This window comes from Telopea speciosissima, chromosome 3 (genome assembly GCF_018873765.1).
Source record: "Telopea speciosissima isolate NSW1024214 ecotype Mountain lineage chromosome 3, Tspe_v1, whole genome shotgun sequence".
NCBI lineage: Eukaryota > Viridiplantae > Streptophyta > Magnoliopsida > Proteales > Proteaceae > Telopea > Telopea speciosissima.
Window position 1 is genome coordinate 32489881 of NC_057918.1, and position 22366 is coordinate 32512246.

A 22366-nucleotide genomic window follows, 5' to 3' on the forward strand; every position below is an offset into this window, starting at 1 on the left:
CTCAGATGAAAGGCGGAAATCTTGCCCCCATGATGCCAATGCGTGCTCTCTTTTTGGCCCTTGCACTTACAGGGGCCACACTCCTCCATAGAGAATGCTGACCCATTAATTAATAACTATGGCATGATTTTTGCTTTGGTACTAATAAGTATGGTATGATTGATGACTTGGGTTTTCAGATGCGATGAATAAAGCTGAAGAGCAATCTGAAACCCTCCACAGGCAATTACTTGAGAGGGAGACTGATATGGGTGTACTTGTACAGAAGACATCCTCGCTGTGAGTGTGCACAGTTGATGTTTAAAGATTTAGACATAAAAGATGATTAATAAAATAAACTCTACTGGAAAAGCTAATTAATTGAGGCTGCTTAACTGGTTGGAATGTTTTCTTTTTTTAAAAAAGGACCCAGTTTTTATTCACAGCTGTGCACGTACATGGTTATGCCTTCAACCATTTCATTAAGCGAATCTCTCTTTACCTCTTTCTGGTTACAAGTGTTGGCAAATCTCAACCTTATGAAGTCTGAGATGCTATGTTCATACATAGGCTCTTATAAACATTTTTCCAAGCAGAAGTCTTGCCTAAAGCTTGAACCACAAACAGAACCCTGATGTGGCACGTTAGGGTTCTGTATCCTTGCACAGCATTCTCGAAATGTAATTAAATGGGTTGAGAACTTGGCAACCTGAAGATGGACTAAAGAAATATAGTGCCGACTCGCCGCTATGGTTAAGGTTAAATTCAGACATATAGGTTCTTCATTAGGTGAAAATGCACCTTAGGACTGAGAAATGAGCGACATAATTAATAGAGTTATCCTTGACCAATGTCCACAAAAAATACACCGGTCATACAACCCAAGGGCAACACGATAACTAATGAATCATATTCTCGACGTTACTATGTTTCCTAAATTTACAACTGATGTTTCTTTTCATGGATAAACAAATAATACAAACTGACACAGGAGAATGTACAACCTTTGCATATTCATATTATATAAATAAAGTGAATAATCCAATTTACATCAACCGCATTTGGTTGGGGGAGGGAGGGGGGAGGATGGGGGGAAAACAGCATGAAATTCATAAGCTAGGGCCATATGGGAGTAGCTGAAGTCTACACATTGCTTGATTCTATCTTTTCGAGTACCTCCAACCTCGTCTTCCTTTTCCAACTTTTCATCGTGGCAACAAGATTGATCAACCCTGAGATTTGATTTTTATTATATTCCTGCAAGACAACAGATATTAATGATTTAGATAAACTAGACACTGCAATATTTACTAATATTTTTATTAAAAATCTATTTCTATATTCTGGCATGAAAGTGAAACATTATCTTACCGGATGAGCACGTGCCCAGTGCACATATTCAGTTTCAGGAAGGTAGTAGGCCTGTTTTACAGAGTGCAAGGATGATGTCAGGGAAGGACCATAATCACAGGCAAACAATATCTGAAGGAAATGTGGCCGGAAAAGATATTTGTTCATATAAGAATAAAACAAATTTTTCTATGTAATACATGTTGGAAATTATAATCCTTTCACAGCTTGGTATGTTATTTGGTGCCACTGGCTGCGGGTTTTGTCATAATCAGAGAACACCCAACCCCATCACAAACACATAAAAAGTGTGTAGAAATAAGACAGACACCTGTAAGTTTGCTGGACCTTCGACCAAACACCAGTTCTCAAAAGTTGCATATTGCTGTCCTTGTACGCAGGTTACTCAAGCTTCAAGTTTCTTAGTTCCCTAAAGCTCAAGGATTTAGGGTTATACCCATCAACCGGCAAACCATGATGTTTGATTGGGCAATTTTCCTTCTTACACCCTAAAGTGATTGCAAAATGCTCTCTCTGCCAAACATCTATGTTTATCCCCAGCGAACTACTTATCTCAAGACTGACCTTAATCCCAAGAACCCTTGCAATCTATGAGAGCATTTGTCCATGTCTGCCATTTGGCAAGGTAGCATGATCATGTAATGATTCTAATTGTCACTAACAAATGACTTTTAGTTTTTCTGATAAGTATATACATACTATACATACTTTTCTCATTTTAAACATCAACAGGATGAAATTTATTGAAGAAAAAGGATGAGAAATACAAGGGGCAGCCACACAAACAAGAAAGGGAAAAGAAATGAAAAAAAGAAAAGAAAAAAGAACCACAGAGAAGGAAGAGTAGCAATTAGACCAACTGCTTTAAAATCTCTCTCTCAAGAATTCTTGCAAACACAACCATAAAAAGAAAAAGAAAAAGCCCAGACGTCTATCATAATATCACTATAATTTTCTAACTTGCTGGATCATGGCAGACCATTTCAAAGCCAACTAGAAATTGTCAGATAATAATACTTCACAACAGCTCTAAACTATTTAGGACAGTAAGGTCATATAAAGATAAAACAAGTAGCTCTGATATTTCCTCAAGAAGCTTGCATCACTAAAATTGAACTTCTATATGGTTTACCTTGATAAAAGTTTCAACAATTTGTAACTTCGGCCTCACATTAACAGAGACAAAATGTTGTAGTCCATTGATCAATACCTGGAAGGAAATAGGAGCACCTTGGCTTGAGAGTCTACCAAAACAATTAAATCAATGAGGAAAGGAATTGATGAAAAGCATGCACCCGAGGCATAGTTAAAGAAAACCTGAAGGTCTAATGACATCAAAGCTCTTCCTTCATCAGTACATCTCTTCACTCGTGATAGGCCTTCGATAAGTGTTTCAGCAACACTTTCAAGTCCATATTCTAAAAGGAGATCCTGAACCTGGTATCAGAGAGAAATAACTTTCAAAATGATCGGGGCTAGTAGTTTCCAGAAATTAGGAACCATTAAGGGGCTAATCATTTATGTGTTGAAACCATGGGCAGAGCCGTGGAGGGAAGAGGGCACCCCCTGAAATTTTCATTATATATATGTCTATGGGCACATTATCAATGGGGTGAGATCCCATACCTGAAGTCCCCTCCTCTCTGAAATTATATATCATTACCCACATATACACCTGTGTATTTACCGAAACTATATAGGGATTTGGTATGTTCACACCACAGGGCCCATCCACAATTAAATGCAAATAGGAAAAACGAAAGAAAATGCCTAAAACCCTACCATTCTGTTCTCCCATTACTACCCTTTCATTTTTTTTTTCTTCTCTTCTAATGGAAGGCATCACAAGTTGCATCAATCTTTCTCGCACTATTTTTCATTTATAGACTGTCAAGATTAATTTGAAACGAGGCATAAAAATTGGACGCAAGCAATTAGAGATAGATTAGAGGTAACTTAAATCACTTAATGTTATCCACTAAGGTGCATTCTTCAAGTAATTTATCTGTTCTCTCATTTTATTCCCCTTCTTCTATATTCTTGAATAAGAGTAAAGCAAAAGGTTTTGTGCACGGCTGTGCACAAACCGTTGGATGGGGACAAAAGTCCCCTTGAAAAACCAAACCCCCATCTCCTCATTTGAGAAATCACACAATTGCCAATGTCGATTGTGCATAAAAACCACCCCTGAGAGTTATATGGTTTTGCCAAAAAAAATAAAAATAGATGATTTATTTTATTGGGTCCTTCTAGGCATCACTATGCCTGGTGAAGTATAATGCTGGGGGAAGCATCTCTTGGCATGGTGGTAGCTGCTAGTGCAGTAGAGTGCTGGCCTAAGTCCAAGGAGAGGTCGCATGTTCAACTCTCCATCCCCCACCCCTAATCGGATGTGTACATCCTGTTCCCCCCCCCCCCCCAACACGCTGCCCCCACCACCTGGCCGCCCTTCCTTGAATTGGGATGCCAACCCCTAGTGGCCTATGAGCCCTCGATAAGGAGATGACCAAAAAAAAGTATAATGCTTCATTATCTTCCACTTGGCACTTTGGCAGTTCATGGGTTAGTCCATATGCTAGAGAACCCCACATACATCTCAATGGCCAAATTTTAGTCCAAAGTAAGCAAGGAAAGTTGCTCAAATCTGATTCAAAGTTTTATTAAAATTACCAAAATACCATCAAATGTAGAAGAAGATAAAATACATAATGGCATCTGTGGTAATTTTAGCTACTTCAACTCATTTTAAGCTGAAATTGTACCGATGAGATGCTTGCCTGGTCCACTATCACATGGACTAGCTCATGATTGTGCATCGTCATATATGCTTATTTCATTCCTTTTTGAAAAGTTTGCAGTCATTCAAAAAGTTTAGCAAGACTCATTGATATCATAAATTGAAAAATTGAATGAGCTATCAGTGGGATGCCTTTTGGTTTCTCAATATTCTATCCATATGGTAAATGGTTTGATAATTAGTAATTAATTTACAGTGAGAGAATTGCCAATAGTTTTGCAATTGTAGGAGCCTTGGGGTGCGGAAACTACAACTACGTACCAAACTGCTAGAATTTTGACCCCCTAGACGAGAATCTTGGCTTTTGGACATAAATTCATTAATTCACATTTCTTGCAGACAACCGCTTTTAGTCATTAGATTAGTCTATGGTGACCCAGGGTTTCCCTTTCCTATGAAGAGAGACAGTTCCAACAAGCATTTGGGGCTATGAGTATTGCATTGATTAATCTGTAGGCTTAGAATTGTTTACCAACGTCTCAAGTAGTCCAGAATCTTCTGTTTAACAATAATCCATTTTATAAAACCAAAAATACAAAATTCAGGAGACACCTATACCATTTTGAAATGATTTGAGACTGATAATATATTACTAGGTTCATTAAAACCAACCTAACTGGAAAGAAATCACAAGGTTCCTTTTGATCTGAGCAATCCACTGATTCGCTCAAGCATCAAAGAATTCTCATTAGAACCTGTTTTAGGGACATGGGACATCTCCTATTTCCTTTGTCTCCGACCTGGGAACTCCATTTCTTTTGTATCCAATAAAACCCCTAGCTTAAGTGTACAAGCTGCCTTTCTGGATCAATATTTAATACATAAACCCATACTGCTTAAAAAAAAATCCCACCTAATTTCTTCAATCATTTGCTTGATTCTTAAATCCAAAAACCCAACAATCAAACCTGATATTGCTTTCTTCATCCAGAACAAATCAAAGATTGAAATCCAAGCTTCTGCACCATTTTCAAGCATTTTACATGACTTCCACGGTTGTAAGCCTCAATGATCCATAGATGCCCCTCCTAGTTACTCCTTTAGACATACAGCAACACATTACTTGATCTGGTTCTTTTCAATTCATCCTAGCAGCTTGTGTTTTTTTACAAACGACATGGCAAATGCAACAATAGGGCAGCATCTCCAGCAAGATTGGGCCAAGTTGGTGTCGATTACTGGGCTTAAAGCCTTAAACTGAGTTCTCAACTCTAACTCAGCCAAGCCTAGGAAAAAATCGAGTTAGGCCTGACTGGGTCTAAGTTAGACCAAAAGCAAGGAGACATCTGTTTTTAACTTCAAATTTAATATATTTCTTCTATTTTTTAGTCTGGATCTCTTCTATTTCATTAGCATCGTTTGATTCCTCATTGAGTTATTTCTGCACTTAGAGTAGTAAAATTATTCCTCCACGATTGCTTTTCAATATTTTTTCCTTCTCATTCTCTTTGCCTTTAATTTTTCATGCCAAGTATAGAGGGAATCAAGTATATAAAGCTATGTTTGAAATCTCTAGATATTTTTACAGTTTAACAGAAAGTTCTTTACCTGGTTTCAACTCAAACTATCATGTACTATAGGTTTTCAACCATTTTTCCTTTTATTTATTTTTTATTTAATTCAAGAATAAATGCATGTTAGGTTTTCTTTTTTTCAATTTGGAGTTCAGCATGTAAGCAAGTTTATTTTCTGTCAATTGCAACATCCTAGTAATATTAATCGCCATTCATTGCACCATTTGTGAAGCTGGAGATGCATGGGACTAAGCCTAGTTGGAAAGTACTTGTGGGGAATTTGTTCTGCTGCAATTTATGGGAAAATTTAGAACAAATGAAACAAAAGAATTTTCAATATTTTTCTTTGGATCCTTTTATTTCGATATGAAGATTTTGAAGTATAACTTTTCTTGGACTAAAGCTTATCTTAGTTTTGAGAATCTTAGGAGGGTTTCTTTGTTGTTGAGTGTTGATATACATTGTTGTGACCCATACTTAACAGCTCGAGCTTTTGGTATAAGCAGTTGTTACATGGTATCAAAGCCAGGAGATCGGGTGTTAGATCCCTAGTATGTGTGAGGGGTTTGTGCTGTGTTGTTGTTGTGCCCCTACGTCATGTAACCTTGGTGCCACATGATGGCATTATTAGATTTAGGTTTCTTGTAGTATACAATGGCATTATTATAATATCATGTATTTATAAATTAGGGTTTTATTTTTTTTTTACTGACAAAAAGTAGTGTAGATTAATTTATTATATTATATGATGTTTTATTTGATTATGTTAAATTATGTATACTAACCTCTGTATTGTAGCGAAACGCATGAGGTAAGTCCTCTGTTCTTTTATTTAATTTCTTAGCATCTTACTTTCTTTGCTTTATTTTGTGAATTAGAATTTTACACTATTGTATATTTGATTTTGAGAATATTTATTATTTAATAAAAATGCCAAATAAATAGAAAAATCGGTTCCGGATGGACCAGGGTGCCTAAAACCTTCCTCGGACGGCAACCTGACTTGTACCCTATTTTTGGTGTGACCAGTACCATTGGTGATGCAGATTCATCATCAAATAGGGCTTGTTTCATTGGGAATAAGTGTAGGGTTGGGATATATATATGTTGGGCCTTTGTTCCCAAGGATTTTTTATGTATTAGGCCACTTTAGTGGGCACGAAATAGGGTATATAGGTTGCATACGGGATTAGCCCAATACTTAGTTTTTATTTTGTGTTTTTAATTGAACCGGTTTAAATTGGTTGCATCCAATTGGTTCAATTGGTCTAATTTAAGTGAAGTGGTCCTATTGGCTAAGAGGTTCTTATATCCTATTGGCTACTAGGGAATCTTCTTGATTTTAAGTAGTTTAAGTTGTTTTAAGTCATTAGGACTCTATTTTGAGTCTATTTGAGTTTCCTAGTCAGTTTAAGTTGCCTAATAGGTTAGGGATAAGGTTAGGCTATTCCTTTTTAGTGTCTAAGTCTATTTTTGAGTCTTCTATATAAGTTTGTAAGGGAGGCCAGCATTGTACACGAATTTGATTAATGAAAAAGCTTTTGTTTGCTGCCATAGCTGCTGCTCGCTCTGTTGAGTGAACCTTGTGAGTAAAATCAAGGCTACCTTGTGGGTAATATCAAGGTGAAGGGATTGGTGGACTCCGATCGACTCCTTGCATCTTGTAGATCGGGAGGTCCTTCTTCTAGTTCTTCAAAGCTGCTACCATTGAAGATTTAATCTTTCAAGTAAGTAGTTTATTAATTCAGCATTTAACCTTCTTCTTCTAATCCTCTAACCTAAGCTCCATCTACTCCTATTATCATCCCTTCCATTAATCCATAGATCCATTAGAACCCTAAAACCTACAACACACTTCTGTCCAGAACTGCAGAATTTTGTAACTCATCCAAACCCTAACTTCTTTATACCAAAATCACCCCTAGACCTGCCCATTAATACCCTATAAACCTCTTTCCTAAAATCTGTCCCTAAACCTAGATCTTACAAACAGTCCATTTTCATAAGGCATCCTACCCAAAACCCTAGAATTCCATCCTCAACCAAATTTGATCCAACTTATACCATTAGACTCATAAAATTCTGCACATCATTACCAAATAAAACCCTAACCATAACCCTAATTCTGCCCTAATTAGCCTAAGCTGTCCCAATCGGCCAGCCTTGTTAGAGAGATCCTATTACCCTGGTTCCTAGTGGGATTACTCCTACCTAGGACTACATTAATTGGAGTCGTCATGGAGTCATGTTTTTAGATGTGGGTCCTAGACCCTAAGCTAGGTGGCGACACTTTATTCTGTATTATGAAATAACAAAAAAATAAGAGTGACCAAGATGTGAGGGGAAAACTTTTGTTTAATATTTCCAGGAAGACCACCTATTAGTTTGTTTACTGGGTTCAGCACAGGAGGGAGTTGTTGTATGTTGATATACATTGTTGTGGACCTTACTTAACAGCTCAAGCTTTTGGAATAAGCGGTTGTAACATTCTTTTGATACTGACTAGTGGCATAAGAGAGTGATATTTGCTCTTCTATTTTTTCTCATTGATCACTCTGTATCTGGGCTGAGGCTGCTGCGTTGGTTGTTGGGTGTTCATTGTTTTGTGTTTGCTCTTGCTCTGTTTTTGTGGATAGGGTACCTCACCTAGCCCTCTCTTCTGTTTTATTTTAATAATAACATTTCTTATGCCCCTATCTCTCTCTCCAAAAGGGGGGGGGGGGGGAAGAAAAACAGTAATACACTGCATCCTATTCCGCTTAGTTCTAGCTTCTAATTGTTTATTCTGGCATTGGATGGTTATTCAATGTTTTCATGAATCGGAACAAAGGGGGCAAAAAACAATACCTAATCCTTATTGAAACTTAATAGAATCAGTAACCATGCAGTCATAATTATGGCCCTTGCACCCTGATCTAGGTAGCAACTCTTGTTGAAATTCCTTGGACTTCCACTGTCCATACACATCCATCTTTTAGTAGTAGGAAATATTAAATCTTCAATCTGGAAGATGGGCATCCAACAAATTGACTTCGTGAAGACAATCGAGCAGCTCATCAAGTAAATGATGGAAATCTGGCAACTGTATGTCTGTATCTGACATGAAGTTTCTAACAGTGATTTCAGAAATTTTGGTAGTAGAAAAACTTGACATATCTGTACATTTCGTTACGTTTATTACACGATATGATTCCAGAATAGCTCAACTAATATTCATAGCATATAGACATACATAAAAGAACCAATCTACCAGGCCAAGTATATCATATAAAGTTAATAGCTGAAAAATGTAGGTTTTTGGTAAACATTTTCATGAGACATAATTCTAAAATAGCTTAAAAAATCAACATGAGCATAAAGCAAAGCTATTGGAAGAAGTATCTACATGGCAAACTATATTAATTATATATTGGTAAGCGTTGAAAAACTAAGTTGTTTTTTCTCTCATGTGTCCTAGTGCGTGAAATATCCAATGTCAGAAAGTAGAGTGGTTTTTGCATAGCCTAAAATTAATTACAGTGATGATACAATTAGAAAACTTCAATTGAAGTCACTGAAGGTTTTCAGAATATGCCTGTTATCTTCTATTCTTTTTATGTAAAAGCGACCAATAGATCCTACTGGCTTGTCAAATCCTCAATCATGAGCCTACTTACAAACTGTTTCCAAAATTTGATGCCATTAAAGATTCAAGGTCTTGGCATCTATTTTGGGTTTTTGGTCATTATCCAGTCCTTACATTAGTTCTATAAGCAATGTTTTGAAACTTGTGAAAAACCCCCCAACAAATTTCAGCCCCTTAGATTACTTTCACTATAGTTTACTTTGGGGGTAGTTCAGACTCCTTACCAGTTCACAGCAACTACAAGTCTCATGCCAAATAAGATCATTTATGGTCCTTTTAAGATTCTGAAATCTATTTTAGCTCTTATTTCTAAATCACTTGACATCCTAAAAATATTGTTGCAATTTCATCTTACGTATTATCTTGCTATTTCATATTTGTTCTTTGTGTCAAATAACTAATGGGAGGTAACCAGAACTTTTTAGGTCTTCATGTCTGCATGATATATGAATCATTAGATGCACATAAAATTTGAGCCTAATTCACAAGTTGAACCAGAAATTGCCCTCAGAATTTAGAAGGATCCAAGCATTAAGGAATTGAAAAAGCTTCCAAATGTAAAAAAAGGTATACCCAGTGCACAAGGCTCCCGCCACTGTGGAGTCTGTGGAGGGTCATAATGTATGCAGCCTTACCGCTGCTTTCACAGAGAGGCTGTTTCCAGACTTGAACCCGCGACCACTTGGTCAGGAGCAATCTTACCGTTGCATAAGACCTGCCCACTCAAAAAATCCAAACGTAACCTACAAAAAAAAAAAAAAAAAAAAAGAGGGTGTCCCAGTGCATGAGGCTCCCGCTACTGCAGGATCTGATAGGGGCAAATGTACGCAGCCTTACAAGAGAGGCTGTTTCCGAGTTTTGAACCCGCAACCAACAGGTTGCAATAGTGCAACTTAACCTTTGCACTAGGGATGTAAACGGATCGGATTCGGATCGGATACGGATCGGATGTGATCGGAGCCGGATAATCCCTGGTTGAATACGGATACCTCTAAACGGATTCAAATGCGTATCGGATTCGGATTTTTGACCATCCGTTTACAACTCTGCCTTGTGTAACCCGGACCTTCCTCCCCCTAGCGGATACAATTCACTCTCAATCCATATCTCTTAGATCATGATTCTCTTTTCATCATATTCTAGAACCTATTGAATCTTAAAAAACCCTCAAAATCATTATTTACTTAATTTTTTATTATTAAGTATTCGGAATTTTTTTCAGACGGATTTTAATCGGAGTATTTGGATTATTTTCTGGATATCTCTAAACGAATACAGATGTCCCTAAACGGATATGCATGCGGATTCAGATTTGGATTTCGGTTATCCATTTACATCTCTACATTGCACCAAGGCTTGCCCACTCAAATGTAGTCTACAAACAAGAGGGAAAACAGGAAAGAAAGAGAATGGCACACGGATCACTGAATTAACAGTTCAAGGACTGGAAAATTTTACAAAAAATAGACTTAGCATAACCCTGCCTCACAAGAAAAATGAGCCATGTTTATGCAGTGATAATTTCATTATGCGTTTACCTCTTTGTGAATTCCCCCATGAGTAAGCCTTGTTTTATAATGCTTAAATTCCCCCAGCATCAAATCAACATACCTAATAAGACATCAAATAACATCAAACTACGACTTAATTATTTGTAATTAACCATGTTATAAAACTAGGAGAGAAGATAATTGGAATTATGGGCGAAGCATATAAGACAGGAGTTCACCAATCAAAATCCAACATGAAATTTCATCAAGTTCAGCATAACAATGAAAAACTACCATTTCTGCAGGGGCACTGAAAATGACCTCCTCACTATTAAATCAATTCTTGATTTATTCTCTGCTTTTTCAGGACAGGACATCAATTTCAGCAAAAGTGAGTTGGTTTTTAGTAAGAATATGTTCCCCTGCGACCATAGAAAACTTTGTTCCATTAATAGGCATTAAACAGATGTCTCGGGACTCTCTCTATTTGGGTTCCAAGCTCTTCCACTCCCGATTTAAGATTAAAGACCTAGAGTTCATTGTCAGTAGAGTCAGCAACAGACTTTCTGTTTGGAAATCCAACTTCCTTTCCTTTGCTGGTCATAGAGTTCTTATTCAGTCAGTCCTGGCTTCTATTCCCGCATATCTTATGTCATGCTTCCTTTTTCCTCTCAAAGTTTGCCGCAGCTTGGACTCAATTTGCCTTAGATTCTGGAATGGTGAGTCTGGAGAGTCCAAAAAAGCGCTTCTGATTAGTTGGGATAAGATTTGCTCTCCACTTTCTGGGGGGGAGGGGGGGGGGGGGGCTGGGACTCCATAAGGCTTCAACTCATAATAGGGCTCTATTGATGAAACTGGGGTGGAGGCTTCTTGCTGAACAATCTGCTCTTTGGGTTAAGGTGATAAAGGCTCAATATTTCCCTAACAGATCCATCTTTGATCCCAAAATGATGTCTAAGAGAGGCTCTTGGACATCATAAGGCTTCGACTCATAATACGGCTATATTGATGAAGCTGGGGTGGAGGCTTCTTACTGAGCAATTTGCTCTTTGGGTTAAGGTGTTAAAGGCTAAATATTTCCCTAACAGATCCATCTTTAATCCCAAAGTGCTGTCTAAGAGAGGCTCTTGGTTTTGGAATAGCATCACTAATCTGCTTCCCACCCTCAAGAAAGTTGTGCCCGTCAAAATTGGAGATGGAAGAAGCTCTTTTTTTATGGGAGGATCCTTAGATCCCCACTATTCCTGGTCATTCCATTCCATTTGAGTTGCATCACTCTAATTGTGATATCTTTACTTGTGATTTAATGTTAAATAATCAATGGAATATATCTTTATTTTTTATTGTACTCCTTTCTGCTTTTGTAGAGGAAATTATTAACATTCCTACTCAGGTGTTGAGGACCGTTGGTGGTGCTTTGCGGGATGGCCACTTCTCGACTCGTTTGGCTGCTAAATTTCTTTTACCCACATTTTGCTCTTCTCGAGATTCTAAGATCTCTCAGTGGTGGCGTTTTTTGGCAACTTAATTCACATCCTAAGGTTTAAATTTTTTTTGGTGCAGGAATTCCAGTCAAAGATATTCAAGCAAAATGGATCTTGATACTGTGTTCTTTGTGGCTCTTGTGCTGAATCTATCTGGCACCTTTTCCTCTCATGTGAATGGTTTAAACAAATTTGGGCTGCAGGTCCTTTAGGATTGAGAACCAAGTTTCTCTCCAACTCTTCTCGCTGGCAAACTTATGTGTTTCTCTCCTCTCTAACAGATCTTTTGACAAACATTTTCTTATCTGGTTTTTTTGTGTGTTTATTATTACTTGTTTTTCATATGGCATGTCAGAAACAAGGTGATTAAAGGGTTGGTCAAACCCGGTTTGACCCTAATCTGGTCCTTAAGTCTGTATCTCGTTGGATTTGCGATCTAAATATTCGCCCCCCCTATTTTATCTTTCCAGTGTGATGTATCTAATCAGGACTCTTTTGATTGTTCCCCAATCACTGTTCATGACCCCATCCCCTCGTTAAATTATCCTATTTTAATTTGCACAGGAGTCTCTAACCCAGTCCTAAACATCTCTGGTTGGGCTATTTGCATATTGTTGGAAGGACATTTTGTTTTGGTAGCCGCAGGATTTTTGAAATCAGGAGATGCCCTGGAGGCTGAGATTTTTGGCATTATGGAGGGACTCAAGCATGCACATACGTTGCAGCGTAGGGTCCAAGAAATTTGGTGCAGCAACATGGATCTCACTCTGCTTCTTCCAACCCCCACTAGCATAGTAGCATTGCCTGGCCTTGGCATCTTCAACCTCTCCTGCTGCGAACATCTGAGGCTCTCAAGGATCTTCGTTTTTGTGTTAATGAGGATCATAACACTACTAACTTAATTAGAAACATAGCTCTCCATGCTATGATACGACGGCACATTTTTGTGAATCATGGGAACACTGTAGATTTATCTATAGTTTTTAATTAATTATTTGTTTTTCTTTTCGCACCAAAAAAAAAGTAAGATAAACTACCACATATCAGCAGTTCAACGCAAAACTCAAACGGAAGTTTCAATTAATATGAAATTGGTCATCAAAATTTCCATTAGTTTTCTGTAAGTAAAAAAATAATATGGTCAGAAAATATGGAGTTGTTATAATTGTTGAAACCACTATCTCATATCAAGTGGTAGTCAACTTCAATTAGTTTGGGGGGCAATTCGCTTTGTAATAGAATTGGGTTGTTGGCTTTTAGGGCTACCATCTCACATATTTGGATGGAGCGCAACATTAGGAGATAGACTTCCAACTCTAGGTCTTTCAGGCAGATTTGGGATTCCATCTCTTTCGATGTCAGCTCCAAATCCTCCTCCTCTTCCCCTCCTTCCTCTTGTGTAAACTCCCCAAGGAACAGGCTCATTGTTGCTTCCTGGGGTCTCCCTTCTTTTCTTTCCTCCCTGTGTTCTGGGGGTTCTTGTTTTCTCTCTTTGGTAATGACTTTTTTATTCCCTCCAAAAAAAAAAAAATCCAATTAGTTTGGTCCAAACTTGCTAACCATCACTTTGGGTACATGGCATTCAATAAATAGGACCAGTTTCCTGCAAGGCCTTCCTGGGTGGTCCAAATATATGACACAAAGCAACTCAGTTAGGCCCAAATTTGGTGGACTGGCAAACCCAAGGTCCCCTGCTCACATATTAAATTTCAGCCCAAACAGATTTTGCCAACTGAAAAAATAGAGCTTTAAAAAAACCGGACTATGGGAGAGTGCACAGTAGGGGTCAGAGTACCATAGACGTGCAAAGGCAGACATTGGGATGCATGCGATTACATGGGGGTATTTGATTCAATTAGGCTCTGAAATTTGACATGTACAAAATCCAGACCATGTTCTCTCTACCCTAAGGTTAGAATAACCACATCATGTGTCCACGAGGCACAATGAAGTGAGCCAAATAGGAAGGCCTTGCTAGGCAGGCAGCACAAAGATGGCTTTGCCTGTAATAAATACCAAATAAACAACAAAGAGCATCTTCAATCACGGCATTTCTTTGAACAAAGTAATATTTGACAGTTTTGACTGGATATGATCCCAAGGGAAAACGAGAAGTCCAACATTCTTAACTAAGATACAGAAACTGTCAATACAAAGATCAAGATTTCAAATAATGAACCACGTATCACAAATACAAAAGATAGTCCTCAGGAAACATACCCATTGTGCTCTAGCCCAAGATCTTTTAGTTCCCATTTAGCATTAGCGATCCGATCAACATACCTGGAATTGTAAGGCTGTCAAAGCTAGTAACTATGCACAACAAATAAAAATAAGAATGCAGACCAAGAAATCAGGTAATGTCTACAACAGTAATATTTCACATAAGTTGCAATAAAGTCCAACTCATAAATGACAACCAATGATGCTTCAGTAGCTAATAGTTCAGAAAACTGTGAGATCAACACCAATATGATATTACCACTCAATTTTCTATTTTTCTTGGAAAACTAATTGAAACATGCCTATATCCACGACAAGCTCTATTAACTTTCCCCATAAATAAATTGAAAACTTTCCCACCAAAAGCAGTTAACATTAAAGTGGTGAAATTTGATCTCCAAGACAAAGGACTATTGGGCAGAATAGAAATAGAGGCAAGTCATCAAGAATTTGGATTAGTAGTTTCAAGCCATAAATATATAAGTTGGGGAGGCGGTACAGCCCCAGTTACAGTCATGAAACATAACAATTCCATACTAATAAAAAATCAAATTATATAGTTCAACTGCCAGTTCATTGCCACTCTTGATGAACAGACACCATCAATGATTTGGAGATACATTTAACAATGAATTCTGGTGAACCCTCTTCTGCACCATTTTTCATACGATTACATTCAATTAGGCTGTGTTTGGTATGCATTCTTAATAAGAAAGCCGTTTGGAACGGGCTATTCTCGTTCTCAGCCAGAATGCGGATTGGGCTATGTAGTGCATTCCAGAACAAGTCGCATTCTCTAACATCCATGAAACAGAATACATACTGTTGCGTGTGAAAACCTCCGTCGCCCGGTTCGTCCAAGGATGAGCCTGCAAAAACCGAGTAAGCACAAGAGAGCCGGTGTGGCTCCGGCCAAGGACTCTCCGATGCCTAAGTCAGGTCTCCAATGCAACAGCGTTTCAACTTAGTGAAAAGTGAGATGAGCATTTGAGCTCCATACCTGGGTATTTATAGGATGAAGTTGAGGCAGCGAAGATGAGTCCTTGCATGGCCACAGTCCCTTTTTGGTTGGGCTCTTTCTTGTAGAGCAAAGATGAGAGTTATTTTCAGAATCGGACTCTTAATAAGGTAAGAGTCCTTATTAGAGCGTGATTCGATTCCGTCGTTAGATAACGACCCAATCCATATCCCATGATTGTCGGGATATGATGACGTGGCTCCGCGATTTTGGTGATTGATAATCATCGCCTCTGGAGAAGCCTCGGCGTCAAATGGCCGACCCCATGGTGTTCGGCTCAGTCGTCGGCAGAGGTGGGAGACACGATGATAACGAAGGGTCCGTCCGAGAAGCCTCGGCCTTCGGCTCAGCATCGGTAGGCTCACCCAGCGTGACCGACCCCATGGTTGCTCGGCCCGGTATTCGTCCTCGGTGGTCCAAGCCGTGGGGTCGACCCAAGTGGGCTTGGCTCAGTGCTTGGCTAACTGACTTTCACCCTTATGGCTGACCATGCCACTTTCGGCTCCGTCCTCGGTCCTGAGTGCTCGACCCTTAGTGCTCGGCCGTGTTGGCGACTGGGGTGGTCTGGGGGACGCGGTCTTGTTGTCACCTCCGGCCGGTTGTCGCCGGCTTTTCTCTCGGTTCGGTATTCGGGTTCGGCCTCGAACCGGCCATGTGCTACCCACTGATTGGAGGGTATTTTTATGGTTTATCACAAGCCCCTCACTCATCAAGGCTCAGCTCAACCTTGGTGAGTATGATCTTTGGGATGTCGATCACTCTCTCCCAAGGCCGAACCCGAGTTCGTTCTTACGAGGATTAGACGTCTCGTACAGACTCTAACATCAATGTTGTCAGTGACACATTAGGCGACATCTCGCAGAACGTGTGACATGTCACTTGGTGCAATTATGGCGCTCGGGAATTCGAACCGTCCCTCGATCTGGACCGTTAGATCTCCCTGGTTTCTCTCAGCCGTTGGATCTTGACGCTTCGGTTACTATAAATAGGGGAGATTTGTCCCTCATTTGCTCTTGTTCACATTTTCAGAGCGCTCGGCTCTCCTTTGCATTCGGCTCGTCTCTTCGTCATCATCAACTAGTAAGTCTCCTCTCTCTTCATCATGTTAGTTGGTACTGATTCAGTAGAGGAAGTTCTCGCCGGGATGCGAGACATCATGAGCCCGAGCCGAGAGTTCTCAGCCTTGTCCCCAATAATAAATTTTTTGAGCTTGGGCTCGGAAGAGCCCGAGGTGGCGGAATCCTGTCCAAACGACAGTGTTGAAGCTCCTCTACCCCAAGAGTCCGGCCATTAGCCTTAGCCCATCCGCGAGGACTGTGAGGGGAATTCGGGGTCTTCCTCGGGAAAAGACGAAGTTGGGTCTTCCGATGATGAGGAGGAAGGGTCGATTGACTCCTCCGACAATCCTGAGCCCGCCAAGGGTAGCGTCGGGTCGGTCAAGAGCACTGTGACCGAGTCTGAGCTCAAGGCTTTGAGGGAGCAGTACGCGATTCCCGAGGATATCCGACTCCGAGCTCCCAATCCTCGGGAGATGGCTTACTTCATCAGGCCTAGCGAGGTGGCCCTGTGTGAGATCGCCTTCAAGTATGCCTTCCGCTTCCCTATGTTCGGCCTAGTGGACCAGATCTTGAACTACTTATGCTTGTCCCTGGGTCAGCTGACCCCGAATGCGTAGCTGCTCATGTACGGCTTCCACGTCTTCTTCGGTAGGATGGGTCGGATTGCGACCGTGAACCGCTTTGCTCGGCTCTGGTACTTGAAGAGGTACAGGGACAATGGGTGGTACTACTTCATTCGCCGAGCGCAGAAGTGCTCGGCTATGAACGCGCACAAGTATCTTGCCTAAGTGCCGACCTCCAACAAGCATTGGAAGCCCGGTTCTTCTTTGCTTCCATCCCGAACTGTCCCTTCCGGACAGAGTGGAAGCAAATCAAGCTAAGCTATGTCAATCGAGTGTCGCCCCTGAACGAGTACGACTAAACCTCATACGACCAAATTCTTCGGTAGACACCCTTTAATGTTCTGCAACTTTTAAAGGAGGACTTCCTCTGACTGTGGAGGCTGACTCCAGGTAGGAAAGCCGAGCCGACCTCTCAAACTTCACTCTTTCCTTGTATAATGGTCTAACCACCCCCTTTCTCTCGCAGTGGCAGGCAACCTCCCCCAGCTGGACGCGGTTCGGATGAAGGCCGAGATGATGGAGGAGAAGGCGGCGGCTGCCGACAAGGCAAAGGCAAGGGCCGGGAAGCCCAAGGTCGAGAAGCTCAAGGTCAAAACAACGGCCGAGCCAACCGGAAAGAATGTCGTCGTCAGCATCGAGGCCAAGGGCGCGAAGGCCGTTGACCACAAGAGGAGGGAGAAGGGCGAGCTGAGCCCGAGGTAGGACAACAAGCGCTAACTGCTCTCCTTCAACATGACAGGCTCTACTCCTCCAAGGGTTTCTTCAGCCTCGGCCTCGGCCGCGGCTGGTCTGGCTTTGGGGAGGGCCTCTTCTAGCAATCTCCCAATCCACCCAATCTGGCGCCTCTTTCAGGGGGACTCGACTCTGCGCTCGGCCGCTCACGCTCGGGAGTGGCTGGACACTGGCTGACTTCCCGTTGACAATGCACTCCTCTTGGACCTGAGCGATGCTAAGCTGTCGGCGATGCTCTTCCAGGACATGGCCATGGTAAGTTTCTTCTTGGTTACACGGTTGCATATCCGTCGTTGTCCTCAGCGCTCTGACGTTCACCTTAATTTCTGTTCCAGGGTTTCTCCAAGGCCACCGAGGCGGCCCTTCGGCTCAACCTCTTGATCGCGGACAACGCCACCCTCAAGAAGCAGGCTGAGGTGGGGACTTGAAGGCCGAGGTCGAGGGCCTGAAGAAGAATGCCGAGGCCGATCTCCTAAAGACTCGGAATGATGCTGTGGGGGAGTACCTGCAGTCGGAGGATTTCGCGGAGGTGGTCCACGGTTTAAAGAAGCCTTCCTATACTGTCGATTACGACGATGGCCAAGCTGAGCTCCTTTCCGAGCTGAGGGTGGCGTATCCACTATCCACATCTGGATCTCTCTCAATTCGATGAGGATGCAGCCACCGTGGTTGAGGACCAGAGAGACGAGGACGGGACCGAAATGCTCCAAGTTATCTCCACTGAGGTCGACCCTGTGGCCGAGCAGACCACTGCTGCCGAGGACCCCAAAGTCACCCCGCCTCCTGAATCTTTTTGCCTTTTTCTTTGACAATGTAAATGCCCCTCGCGCGTTCAGGGTTGTGGAAAAACAATCTTCTTCCTTTTTTCTTTCTCTCCTTTTTGAATGCACTATGCCAAGCTGTCGGCTTCCCCTTTTTTTTTTTTTTTTTTTTCAAATGTACCGTGCCGAGCTGCTCGGCTTAAATTAATGAAATCATCTTTTCCTGGGAAATTTTTCTAAGTATTTGTCGTCGGCTATTCCTTATTCGTAGCACAACTATATATTATCGTTTCGTTAATGCCGTTCCCGTGCCCGAACACCGAGTCCGATCACTCGTCCGAGCTACATACCTTTGGTCTTTTACTTTGAATTTTCTTAAGACCTTATCGGTTGGCTCGGGCATTATGCTAGGCCCTGATATTGTAATATTGCTAACCCATGGGGGCCAGCTTCAGGGTCAGCCAACCTATGAGGGTTGGGCTTATGACTTTGTTGCCAACCTTCAAGGGTTGGTCTTCGAGGTCGGCCAATCTATGAGGATTGGTCTTACGACTTCGTTGCCGACCTATGAGGGTCGGTCTTCGGTGTCAGCCAATCTATGAGGATTGATCTTATGACTTGGTGTATCGTAGGCTTGAAGATGAACTATGAAATGGGGGAAATTTTCATTTTATTGATGTCAAAATTTCAAACTTCAAACAATTTTTTAACTGAACAAAACAAATCTAGGCAGACTCCAACCGAGCATACTTCAACTGAGGCCGAAGCCAGGGTCCGACTTCAACCGAGGCCGAAGCAAGGGTCCGAGGCCGAGCCCAACAACTTGTCATTTTCATTAGTAAAATTTCTTTAAATTCTCGGAGTTCCATGGTCTTGGTATCCTCTTGCCCCTCGGAGTCTTCAAGCGATCTATCCTTGGGCGAATTTGTTTGGAGACTATGTATGGTGACTACGGTCCCTCCTAGTTCCGTGCGAGCTTTCCTTGCTGCTTTGGTTGAGATGCACTAGTCTTCCTGAGGACGAGGTCCCCTTGGCGAAAATGTCTTTCCTTCACTCTAGAGTTGTAATATTTCACCGTTCTCTGCTGGTATGTGGTATTCCAGAGTAGCGCATTCTCTCTTACTTCATCGAGGAAGTCAAGATTTGCCCTCAACCCGACTTCCTACGTTTTCTCGTCGAAGCTGAGTACTTTATACGATGAGGCCTTGACCTCCACGGGGGTAAGCGCATCGGTTCTGTACGCCAACCGAAATGGGCTTTCTCCGGTTGGCGTTCTAACGGTGGTCTGGTACGCCCAAAGCATGCTCGGTAGCTCTTCCACCCATCTTCCCTTTGTTTCATCCAATCTCCTCTTGATCCCTGCTAGTAGTGTTTGGTTAAACACTTCTACATGTCCATTTGCTTTTGGATGAGTCACTGCCACCATGCGGAAATCTATGTAGAAGTGTTTGCAAATTCTCGGAAGTTGGGGTTGTTAAATTACGTGCCATTATCCGTGATAAGCACTTTGGGTAGTCCGAACTTATAGATAATCTTGTCCCGAAAGAATTTTTCCATATTTTTTTCGGTAATGGTGGCCAAAGGCTCAGCCTCGACCCACTTAGTAAAGAAGTCGATGGCTACAACCAGATATCTTCGTTTTTCGGAAGCCAGGACAAAATCCCTAAGTATGTCCATTCCCCACATCGCAAAGGGAATCGGGCTCAACATTGCGGTCAGTTTCGTTGCGGGTTGGCGCGGGATGGGTGCGAACAACTAACACTTTTCGCACGTTTTCACATATTTCATAGCCTCTTCCTGCATTCTCGGCTAATAGAATCCTTGCCAAAGTATCTTGTATGCCAGTGCTCGGCCTCCCATATGGCTCCCGTATATCCCTTCGTGTACTTCCGTCATGGTGTACTCGGCGCCTTTCTGCCCGAGGCATCTAAGGAGCGGTGCCGAGGCAACTCTCTTGTACAAGACTCCGTCGATCATCGTGTACTTTGCGGCCCTGATCTTAACCTTTCTTGCCTCGTCTCGGTCCTCCGAGAGTTGGTCGTTTTCCAGATAATTGACGATCGAGTCCATCCAGGTGAGACCGTCTTCTTCAATGTGTGCGACTCTTTCTTCCTGTAAGGACGGCTTCTCCAAAATTTTGATGTACACTGATCGGCTCAGATTTGGGAAGTCGGCCTCGGCTAGCCGTGAGAGGGAGTCGGCCACCGTGTTCTCTTCTCTTGGTACTCGAGTCATTTTAAAGTGCTGAAGTTCGGAGATCAGTCCTCGGGCTTGGCCCAAGTAGGCCATCATCCTTTCGTCCTTGGCTTCATACTCTCCGTTGACTTGGTTGACTACGAGCTGTGAGTTACTCCGCACCTTCAATCGAGTGATGCCAATGGCTTTTCTGACTCGAAGTCCGGCTAGGAGGGTTTCATACTCGGCCTTGTTGTTGGAGGCTGAGAACTTGAATCTCATGGTGTACTGGATGCGAAATCCCTCGGGGCTAACTAGTATTAGACCCGCTCTACTCCCGGTGGAATTGCTCGAGCCATCTACGTTCATGATCCATGACTGCTCAGCCTCGGCCTCTTCTGATGGTTCGTCTCCTCGAACTTCAGGGTCAGGTATGGTATACTCAGCAACAAAGTCGGCCAAAGCTTGCCCCTTTATCACTGTCCGCTAACGGTAGTTGATGTCGTACTCACTTAGCTCCACTGCCCAGGCGATCAACCGACCCGACACATTCGGCTTGTGCAGTATCTTCTTAAGGGGTTGATCGGTTAGCACCGTAATCGGGTAAGCTTGAAAATACGGCCTCAGCTTTCTAGCGGCCGTCACAAGTGCAAATGCAATCTTTTTGAATTTAGTGTACCTCGTCTCGGCATCAACGAGAACGTAGCTGATGTAGTATATGGGCTTTTGTGCCCTACCTTCTTCCTTCAACAGCACCATGCTGACCGCTACCGGGGTTGAGGCTAGGTAGATTTGGAGCTCTTCTTTGGCCTCGGTTTGGGAGAGGAGAGGAGGATTCTCCAAGTTATTCTCCGATTCCTCGAAAGCTTGTTGGCATTCATCTGTCCATACGAAATCTTTTGGACTCCGAAGGTTCTTCAAAGTCTTGAAGAACGGTAGGCATTTGTCACCCGATCTTGACATGAATCGTGCCAGTGCCGCTACTCTTCCATTTAGCCTTTGTACTTCTCGGATCGTCTTCGGGAGCTCATCACTTAGATGACCTTGATTTTCGCCAGGTTGGCTTCAATGCCTCGGATAGAGATCATGAAGCCAAGGAATTTTCCCGAAGTCACGCCAAAGGCACATTTAGCGGGGTTCAGCTTCATTCTATTCTTCCTCAGTACTCCGAAAGCTTCTTCTAGGTCGGCCAGGTGATTCTCGGCCCTCAAGCTCTTGACTAACATGTCATTCACGTACACTTCCACGTTCCAGCCGATCTGCTCTCTGAACATGTGGTTCACCATCCTTTGGTATGTTGCTCCGGCATTCTTCAACCCGAATGGCATGACTTTGTAGCAAAAATTTTCTTTATCGGTTTGGAAGGCCATGTAGGTCTCATCCTCTTCATGCATTAGGATCTGATTATTTCCCGAGTATACGTCTATGAAGCTCAGCATTTCGTGCTCGGTGGTGGCGTCTATCAACAGGTCAATCCGAGGTAGCGGGTACTCATCTTTCAGGTACGCCTTGTTGA

General features: G+C 42.0%; 1 protein-coding gene across 1 annotated transcript in view; it reads right to left on the bottom strand.

Moving 5' to 3' along the window:
• Window positions 1–803: 803 nt before the first annotated feature.
• Window positions 804–22366, bottom strand: part of LOC122653907 (syndetin) — a 104629-nt gene continuing 83066 nt past the window's right edge. Inside the window, exons 20-25 of the mRNA XM_043847866.1 lie at window positions 14481–14543; window positions 10825–10897; window positions 2668–2787; window positions 2483–2560; window positions 1351–1401; window positions 804–1236 (exon numbers count right to left, since the gene is read on the bottom strand). Of these exons, the coding sequence (XP_043703801.1) occupies window positions 1123–1236; window positions 1351–1401; window positions 2483–2560; window positions 2668–2787; window positions 10825–10897; window positions 14481–14543 (499 nt within the window). The 3' untranslated portion in view covers window positions 804–1122. The remainder of the gene's footprint in view (window positions 1237–1350; window positions 1402–2482; window positions 2561–2667; window positions 2788–10824; window positions 10898–14480; window positions 14544–22366) is intronic.